Source organism: Solanum dulcamara, chromosome 5 (genome assembly GCF_947179165.1).
Source record: "Solanum dulcamara chromosome 5, daSolDulc1.2, whole genome shotgun sequence".
NCBI classification, from domain to species: domain Eukaryota; kingdom Viridiplantae; phylum Streptophyta; class Magnoliopsida; order Solanales; family Solanaceae; genus Solanum; species Solanum dulcamara.
Window position 1 is genome coordinate 62,517,563 of NC_077241.1, and position 10,088 is coordinate 62,527,650.

Below are 10,088 nucleotides of genomic sequence, written 5' to 3' on the forward strand. Positions count from 1 at the left end.
GCTTTACCTGGAAAACATTATCTTTTAGAAACTATTTTTCTGAAAAGTAAGTGGTTTTCTTTTTTATTGTCTATTGTTTGGTTAGTAAAAAAACAATGTCCAAAGAGCATTTAAGTATAATTTGGTAAATATTATGATATTGAACCTCAGTCATTTAACACATATCAAGACCTCGATCCTAAACCGACCCGACACCCGACTTGAACCCAATATCTACCCAAAACACGACCTTGACTCTGACTGCAAACCCGACTCGAGACCTGACACCTAACTTGACCCCGATGCAAAACTTGATCCTTCATCAAACTCTGGCCTAACCCTAACTAGGACCCAAAAGCATACAACAACTTGAGACCCGATGTCAACTCAGGACCTAAACCCGACCTTGATCCTAAATTGATCGGTGTCAGGATTGTGAGTCAAAATCTGAAGTCAGCTCCTAGTTCAATTTTAAGTCGGGAATCGAGAGTCGGGTCTCAAGTTAGAATTGAGCTTGAGAGTAGCATCTAGCGGGAGTATGGTTCCAGGTCAGAAATTAGGTCTCGTAACGAGGTCAGGGTTGTGAGTCTAGTCCTAAACCGAGTCCCGGGTCAATACCGTCTAGTCGCAGGTTTGGGTCGGGGTCAATGTCCAGAATTAGGGTTTTGGTTAGAGTTGGATCTCAACTGGAGATGAGGAGTCAGATCGTGAGCTACGGTTGGGAGTTGGATTAGAAGAGAGTTTTGAAAAATATTTTCTTCAAAATCAAACACACGTGCAGTGTGTTTGGTACAAAAGAAAATGTTTTTTGAAAAATATTTTCCTAAAATAATACTTGTCTTTTTTAAAATTTGCTTTTTGGTGTTTGAATAGTAAGAACAAAATATAATCCAAAGAGCAGTTAGGTATAATCTGGAGAACTATTATGACATCGAACCCTAACTCCCACCCTTTAATATAGGCTCAAACCCTTGTCCCAACCCTAACCTAATCCCAACAGATGCCAAACTCTGACCTTAACCTCAACCTCGACTCAGAACTTGATCCTCAACCTAACCTTAGCCAAATCCTAACCAGAGACCCGAGACCCGACCCCTGCCACGATCGGAGACCCACTGCCTACTCGGTACTTAACCCCGACACTGATCCCAAACCAAAATCAAAGACTCGACCTCGAGTAAGGACACCAAGTTGAGATGTGGATCAAGGTTAGATCTCAAGTTGAGTTCAGAATCAAAAGTCAGTAGTCACTTCCCGAATCAGGGTCAAGAGTTGGGTTGTGATCAAAGTAGGGTCCCGAGCCAAGATCAAGAGTACAATCTCGATTCTTGGGTCAAGGTTAAGGTTAGGGTTAGAAGTAGGGTACCAAAAAGTCAAGGTTAGGGTCAAGTTAGAGAATCTGATCTTAGATTGGGGTCGAGGTCGAGAATCTAGTCTTAGATTAGGGTCGAGGTCAAGAATTGAGTCCCTTGTCGAGATCAAGAGTCAAGTCTCGGGTCAAGATCAAAATTGAGGGTCGAGTCTTAAATGAAGGTCAAAATCTCGAGTCCCAAGTCAAGATCAGAGGTCGTGTCTCAAGTCAGATCCCAAGTTAGGGTCAGATCCTAGGTCGAGGTGGGGTATCGAGTCTTAAGTCAAGGTCGGAGTCAACAACTGATTGGGGTTGAGAGTCAAATCCCTAATTGGAGTCAGGATCAAGAGTCGGGTCCTATGTTAGGGTAGAGTCTCGAGTTGGGGTCAAGGTCGAGTCCCGAATTGGTGTCGAAGTCTAGGTTATGCCTTGCCTGCATTAAGATTTAAAACTTGTCGTCTACTTTCAGGAAATGGGGTCCCAAGTCGACGTCGAGTGATTAGGTTGAAAGAGAGTTGGAAAATATTTTTTTTATTTTGTGTAGGAAAATCATTTTCTTAAATTGGAGGAAAATAAGTTCATTTGAAAAATATTTTCCAAAAAATTTAAATCAACCAAACATGAGAAAACTAGAAAACACTTTCTGGAAAATAGAAAATGTTTTCCTTCATGACCATACACATCTTAAATGATTAATGGTACTTTACAAGTTGCATGAACCGTCTTTCACAACCAAATGCAGACAAAAATATGCAGCAGTGACATATACATACAAATTGAAAACTGAAAGGCAAGAACAAGTTTATGCACTGCATTCCATAAAAATAAAACAGAACTAAGTGAGCTATCTTGATTGGTACATCTATCAATTCCTCATGTCATGAACTATGGCATCTCTACTGTGAGAAACATGATTCGAAAGTTATTGCAAATCAGCACGCTCAAATCTGAACGCTCAAATCTGAAACGGGTTCAATAGAAGCTATCAATATCATCAAAGGAGGCGCAGCTTCCCGGTCACTGAATCTACCGCTGACTTGCTTCCTGCTCAATGGTAAAATAAGTTTTGAGCATAGCACCAAAGAGATTTGAGTACAACTTGTGCGCAAACACCAACCGAGCTAGCATGCTATCCCACAAAATGATAGTAGTGAACCTGGAGTGTCCTCGAGAATAACAGAATTCATATTTGATTTGTAGGAAAGGTGCCAAAATGCAAAATTTAATTTTATCCCCAAGGCACCATGGTTATATATTTTTTTTGATAACCGTGGTGTCCGGCCAGCTTGCCGCACCTAGACTAGTTCCACGGGATACCTGCTACCTCTCACTAGCAATAGGTACCAGGTAACTTTGTCCACTAAGGCTAGAACATGGAAAGAAATCACCTAGTGTCTTGTCTTACTGGAAATTGAACCTGAGACCTATGGTTTCACCATGGTCTCTATATCTTAATGTCGCTCAAAAAAAGTTGTTTCCAAATATTTCTTTTGTTAAGTTATGGAATTTGCAGCATCTCATGATCTATTAATGGAATTTACCTATAAAAAAAACTATTAATGGAATTTGAACATTTCCGTTTTTTATGAAAAGAGCATATGATGATTTGGGGACAGTTCTCAAAGCAATATTACAACTGTAAACAAGGGTAGTTAGGATGTGCAGAGGTTTATTCTGACTGCCATAGAACAGGCTTAGTTAGAAGCAAGCATTCTACGTAGATGAAAACCTGAAGAATGGACTTACGCCTTAAAAATTTACATATAGACTATAATAGATAAATCAGATGAATATAAATTCAGTACCACAAAATACTGGAAAGTATGCCATCAGAAAAGCAATAAAGCTGCAAACTACAACCACATCTAATATATTGGCAAACTAGTATTGCTATAAAGCAATAGAATATGGAACAAAAAGGAAAAAAACAGACGAATAACAGCAAACAGTTTAAGACATATACCTGGTCCAACTGCAAGAACTGTCCTTGAGCCTGATGCGACCTGCATCATACGAATTTCAAAATACATAATCATGTTCTGAGGACTGTCAATTGCACACGAAACAAGCAAGAAGATATCCCCATCAGCCTCCAGCAGTAAAATCTTATAATCTGGTATTACCTTCCGAGCAAGAGAACCATTTGGTCCACCCAAAAAAGAAAGAAAAAAAGAGAATGAAAAGAACTCTTCTCAAGAAGCTAGTCAATAAGAATCTCTCTAGGTTTACTACTTAACCCACATAATCATGATCTCATACTCTTCCTCTGTAATGCAAATAATGAGATCATATGCCTATAATAATAGATGCCAACAAGCATAGATACTGCAGTATACCCTGGTTAGTCTCTAGATGTTCTTAGTGGATCAATTAATTATGCCTAACCCCAAATTAGTTGGATCATTTATATAAGCCATCCGTATATACATTCCAACAGATAATTTGTCTTTTAATGCACTTTGGAAGTGCATTAAAACTAGAAATTCTCTAATCTACACTTAACCCTACAAGACTATACAAGTAACAATCAGACTAAAAAGTCTCCTAACAAACACCAGACCTAATGTAAGTGAAATACTAATCTGTTAACCCTAACTTAGTTGATATCGTTTATATAGATCATTCCTTCTATATATATTGTGTTCTTAGCTATGTCCACATTGATTCCAAGAGATTGCAAGTATTTTGGAACAATTTCTCCTCTATAACTCACTCTTATGTGTATTTTTTTTAATATAGAACCTTATTCCATTAATGAAGTGCTCCCCGACTAGTGCGGAGGTAAGTGGAGAGTGGGATATATATCCTACGCAGCCTTCCCCTAATAAATTTGCGAAGATTTTATTTCCATGATTTAAAATTGTGGAGAAAACATTACCAAAGAACAACTGTACTGTTGTGCCAACCCTAGCTCTCTCCTACATGTTCTTATTATACTCTTTATATATATCACAGAAGTATCATTAGTTTTACATTATTCCTTGGGAAGGATACCTGGGTACGTCCCGCATCAGCAACCACAAAAGTTGGAAGACCAATGTTCTCAGCTGCTTCCTTCAACTTATTCCTAATAGAACATTTTCCAAACATATAAAAACAGTGTAAAATTTAAATAGAGAATCATGGTTTATGATGATTCATACACCGGACCTCAACTTGTTTGGGACTAAGGCGTGGTTGTAATTTTATAAAACAGTGCCAATCATTCTAAAAACATGACGACACATTCTTCACAAGTAGGCATGGATGTTGCTGGTGTCTTAGGAAGGAAAACATAGAGTAGGATCACCTGCTTACATTTCTTGCTGATTCTTGCAGGTAACAACTATTTTGGGCTGTCCACATTGCTCCCACTGCCTCAAAAGATACCGATCACTGCATTAGGTAATTCTTCCAATAAATTATCAAATAATGCCACTTCATATCTTTATAGCTTTTAAAAAAAAAAAAACTGGCAATCTGCAAAAGAAATGGGGTCTTCAGGTTGTTACAGGCCAAATGCTTTCTTGTATACTTGTAGAGAACAATACAGCTCTTTTTTTTTGATGGGTTGAGAATAATACAGCTCTAAAGAAGAAGAATTTTTCCAGCAAAAGATTTTCGTATTTTCATAGATTGACATGCATAAAAACACATGATGAGAATAGAAATTGGGAAGGGGTGTGCATCCTTAGTAGAGACAGAACGCAGAGCTGCACTGGATAAAAAGCGCTTGGGAGTAGAAATGCGTAATTTGGATCAGATAATGTAGGGGCTTGCGGAGGGACAGCACATCTAACAAAAGAATGCTCCTCAGGTAAGTGGGATCTCAAGACAATAAAGTTCCAAGTTCAATAACCACACTGAAATGGGATTTTGTAGCTGCACGTCACCAGCAAGGAGCTGAAGAGCCAATGCGGTTGGTGTAACTGTAAAACTACTTAGTTCTGCTCGTCCTTTCTATGGAAAATGACACTCAGGGTTAATTTCTTTGATTGTTCTCAGCAGTAGAGCATAATCCATGTAGAGATACCTTTGCATAAGGTCTGCATACATGCCAGTAGCAGCATCTGCGTCGTTTAATTAAACCATTAAATTGTGGCACAGACCACAAAAACATCATGAGGAACTTGAAAAATATGGAACAATTTAAACATCAAAATGCTAGAGGTTCCTTACGAGCACACTGAGATGCAACTTTTCCTTGTGCCATTTTCAGGTCTTGTCTGACAACTAATACCTGGAATTAAATGTCTCAAGGTCATAAAATAGCATTTTGTAGAAATCTCTTCAACATAGAGACCGCCAAACAAATACTTAGACCCAAAAATATCACTATATTATATATGTTTCGATGATGACAAGAAGGATCTAATATCAAATTATTTTTCCTTATTTGATTCTTTTTGTGTATGAATGAGCGGGCGGAGGATCGAGTACCAAATTGTTCAACATGCAATAAAACAACAACAATATATTTTATAAAACAATAAAATACGTGATGAGGTCAATACAGTATCTTTTCTTCTAAGAAAAAAGAAGAATACGGTAAACACACACACTGCCTCGCACATACACAAACTAAAGAGAAAAAAGCTGGATTCTAGTGTTTTCAAGATAAGGAAACATGATATGGAGTAATAAACAAGGTTCCCCCGTTTGTTTAGGAAAACTAAATTACATGAATGGTAATTGCCTTTGTGCCACTCACCTCTCAATCTCACTAGTTAGCAGCTAAAATCACATGTCAAAAGAATGGGGGAGGGGGGGAGCACTAAATAGGAGCTAAATTGTGTTGAAGTTACTTTTTTTTTTAAAGTAAGGTTCAATTTACTTTCTGGGCAAAGTGTTTGGTGAAGACGTCAATTTTCAATCCCTCAAAAATGTACATGCTCTGTATTAATTTTCAAGAAGCCTAGCAACACCATTGACACTAAAAGGAAGTATCTCTAGTGATAGGTATCAAAAATCGAAGATTTGCCCACCGTGGCTACAGCAATATAGTTTTAAAAACTTATATAGGAGTATCTGATAGTTAACATATTTCCTAAGCCTGAGAATCCATTGCTGTAGAAAGATTTTGCCTGGACATTTATATCCTAGTCAAAAGTTAATAATATAATTCAGTGAAACAATATTTTGAATGTGCAGGGATTTCCACTCACTAGTATCACCCAATAATTTTTACATATCTAGTTAGCTTTTGCATTCTCAGGGCCAAAGCAAGAGTTACCAGAATATGCTACAAAAGTTACAAACTTTAGAACTAAATGCTCTTCTTTTTTACTTTAAGGGAGTGACTAATTCTCTTGAAACTAGTTTCCAATTAACCCTTTCATCTGCCTATTTTATTATCATAACGTATTTATCAGAGAATTCACTTTGCAGTCCCTTGTTCAGTTGTATGCCCTTTCAGTATAAGTATCGGTACTTTTTTTATAACCACCAGGCCAACTTTCGCACACCTCGACTAATTCCACGGAATACCAATCAACTCACACCAGCAACAGGTAGAAGGTAACTTTGTCCACCAAGGCTATGACAGATAGGAAGAAATCCTCTAGTGTTTTATGTCTCCACTGGAACTTGAAGTTGAGACCTCATGGTTCTTAAATCACTTCATTGACCATAAGTCACACCCTTCGGTGCGGTTTAAGTATTACTACAAAACCGCAATAGTAATTAAAAAATTGCATAGATAAAAGAGAATAATACTGTTGATTTCTCAAATGGACACTCAACTAATACTAATCATCTAAGAAAGTTTTCTTTCTTGATTTTTTTTTTCTCCAACAAAGAAAGTGACTTTATCAAATAATAACTATCAACTCTGAAAAAATACCCTTCCATCTGAACTGAACAAATAAAATGTTACAAAATTAAACAAATCAAAGTTACACTAATTCCAACAATTTGTCACAAAAAGAAATTGACAGGAAATTACTGATAAGACCAAAAAGAAAAGTAATAAAACAAACCATTTTGATCTCTTCATCAGCCTTAGCTGGGGCTAAAATCTTTTCATGTTGATTTCTGCTCAACAAATTACTTGTCTTCTTTAAAGTGTTACTTTTGGAGGGTTTTGACAAATCCAACAACAACCCAATAATGAAACCAATTACAATTCCTGGAATAAAATTCTCTGGCTTGAAACTTGCTCCTAACCATTCTTTTTCCTCCTTCTGCTGCTGCCATTTTGTTTTACATTAAATTACAAACACAAGCAAAAGAAAACATACCCATATGCTATTAAGTATATTATATTAATGATTAAACCCCAATATAGAAAAGTTACTATCATACCTTCTTGGAAGAGTTGGAAGTGCTATCGAAGATACGCATTGAGCTTTGGTTGTTTGAGAGAAAAGAGAAGGAATGAGTGAGGGGCGAGAAATTTACTGGAGCATTAAAGTATGACCATGTCGTTTTTATCCATTTTTTTCAAGGATAAAATAAAAATTAAAAATAAAGATATTATCCAACTTTTTAGACTCAAAAAATATTAATAAACAAACTATAACAATAAATAATTAAGAATGATTAACGATTGTTTCATTAAAGAAAAAATGTTCAAAAATGCTCTTTAATGTATTAGAAATGATTTAGAAATGTTCTCATTTCATATAGTGGATCAAATTTGTTTTTCTTTTCGCCTTTTGGGTCAAAAATGCTCTTAACGTCTTAGAAATATTTCAAAAATGTTCTTCTTCCACTTATTGGATCAAAATGCCCTTAACCTATTAGAAATTGTTCAAATTTATCCTTTCTCTACCTATTAAATAAAATATTCCCTTAACATATTAGAAATGACTCAAAAATTTACTAATTCTAATTATATATGTCAATAATTTTTTTAATAATAATTTGACAATTATTTAGTTTTTTATTTGTATTTTAAAAAAAAAAAAAACTTGCGTGTTTGTCTTACCTAATAGAGGTATTTGCTTTAAATAAAATTTATGAACTAACGTGTGAATTAATCCGAATGTATGTTGTATAAAAATATTGTCTTAGTCACGCAGAAGAAGAATTTCATTATGTATGCCCATAAAAAGATAATTTGAATTTTTTTCAAGTGTATTAACATAATTTATACAAAAATTTCAGTAGCTTTTAAAAGACTAAAATTGTTAGACAATGGAAAAAATATATAACTAAGATGCTAATAGAAGTAAAATGAATTAAAAAGATGAGTTTTAATACCGAATTTTTAAAAATATTTTGATGTTCTAAAAATATTATATTTATTGATAAAATATATTAAGATCGCACGAATTGCGGGCATATTAAATAAATTTTTAATAGTTGATAAACATACTTTTAGGTAGAAGGAGGTAAATTTGAACCATTTTTAATAGGTTAAAGGCATTTTTGATGCTATAGGTGGAAGGAGGACATTTTTGAACCATTTTTATATTTTAAGGACATCTTTTATCCAATAGATGAAAGGAGGATATTTCTAAACCATTTCTAATAATTTTTGAACATGTTTTGTTCATTAAATGAGTATTCACTTAATTAGGAGAGGATAAATATATCCACTTCAAATATTATCTCTCCACTCTTGAATTCCAAAACCAATTGCTTTTTGTTTTTTTTATTCTTATTTATTTGTATTACTAGTAAATTTGTTTTTACTTTGCGCGGTTATTAAAAAAATTAAATTAAAAAATAGATTAAAATATCTAACCTCAAATTAAAGAAAATCAATCTCCGTAATTGATATTAAGTGACATAATTTTAATATGAACTGTTTTTCAGAAGGAATAAAGAAGGGTTTAGTCTGTTTGGCTAAATTTTTAAAATCAATTTATTTTGAAAATAAGGAAATAAAGTGCTGAATTCACTAAAAACTGATATAACTGTCACTCACTAACACATCACGATTGCAGAACCCATGCATCGCGATGTTCAAGCATGGACTGGGTCTACTGACCCTTCACTGCAATCGCATGGGTCAACGCCCACGAATGCGAAGAACAAGGAAAATGGTCTTCTCAAATGCAGCTCCAAGTGTGCGGATACGAAGAACAAAACTGGGTACACCAGCAAGGGTTGCACTAGCTTAACTTGGAGTTGGTACAATGCCCCAACCGGGTTCGGGATTCGTTTGGAATTCCATGCATATGCAAACAAATGAAAAAATCAAACGAATGACTTGGTGATCGAACTATCACTTTCAGCACATGACTTGGGCCACTATAGAAAAATTATAAACGCTAAAAATACCAAAAAATAGAAAAAAAAATGACCAAGAGGGCCATTATAAATTATTACTAATATTATCCTATAAAATCTGATATTATTTGACTCAGCATATGCGTGCAATGCACGTGCCGAGAAACTAGTTATATTAAGATTATTCATAGAAAACCGTTTTAAAAAAAAACATTTTCTAATAAAAATAAAAAACAATCTCGATAATAAATATTCATCAATGTAAGAAACTATTTTACCTTTATCTTTTTATCACTATTTGAGATTTGACCATATTTTCACTCCTTTCATTCTTATGTTCTTCAATACACAAGATTTAAGACAACCCCATTACCCTAAGTTTAAGACAAACTTATTATCCGAATATCATACATACACTACTGATGCTACTATTAGTATCACCCACAGTTCTGATTGAATATCAGTACTATTTTTTCTTTCGGCGGGATGAGCTTGACTATAAGAAATTCAAATAACTCCCTTAACCATTCTTTAGGAAGCACGAGAATTGCAGGTGTTCAACTTTTCTATTTTTTGAAGGTCCAAAAGGTTTATTGTTTGT

At 35.0% G+C, this 10,088-nt stretch overlaps 1 protein-coding gene across 2 annotated transcripts; it reads right to left on the reverse strand.

Moving 5' to 3' along the window:
* Positions 1 to 1,951: 1,951 nt before the first annotated feature.
* Positions 1,952 to 7,719, reverse strand: LOC129889301 (uncharacterized). 2 transcript variants are annotated; one of them, XM_055964551.1, is made up of 8 exons: positions 7,613 to 7,719; positions 7,288 to 7,497; positions 5,489 to 5,549; positions 5,343 to 5,379; positions 4,628 to 4,705; positions 4,325 to 4,397; positions 3,294 to 3,333; positions 1,952 to 2,374 (listed from the first exon to the last, which is right to left on the reverse strand). In XM_055964551.1, exons 1-8 carry the CDS (start codon positions 7,649 to 7,651, stop codon positions 2,325 to 2,327), a joined length of 588 nt encoding a protein of 195 aa, XP_055820526.1. In that variant the 5' UTR covers positions 7,652 to 7,719; the 3' UTR covers positions 1,952 to 2,324. The 2 variants fall into 2 exon arrangements, with proteins under 2 accessions (XP_055820526.1, XP_055820525.1); XM_055964550.1 differs by lacking the exon at positions 4,325 to 4,397 and having other exon boundaries at positions 7,613 to 7,715.
* Positions 7,720 to 10,088: the final 2,369 nt, after the last annotated feature.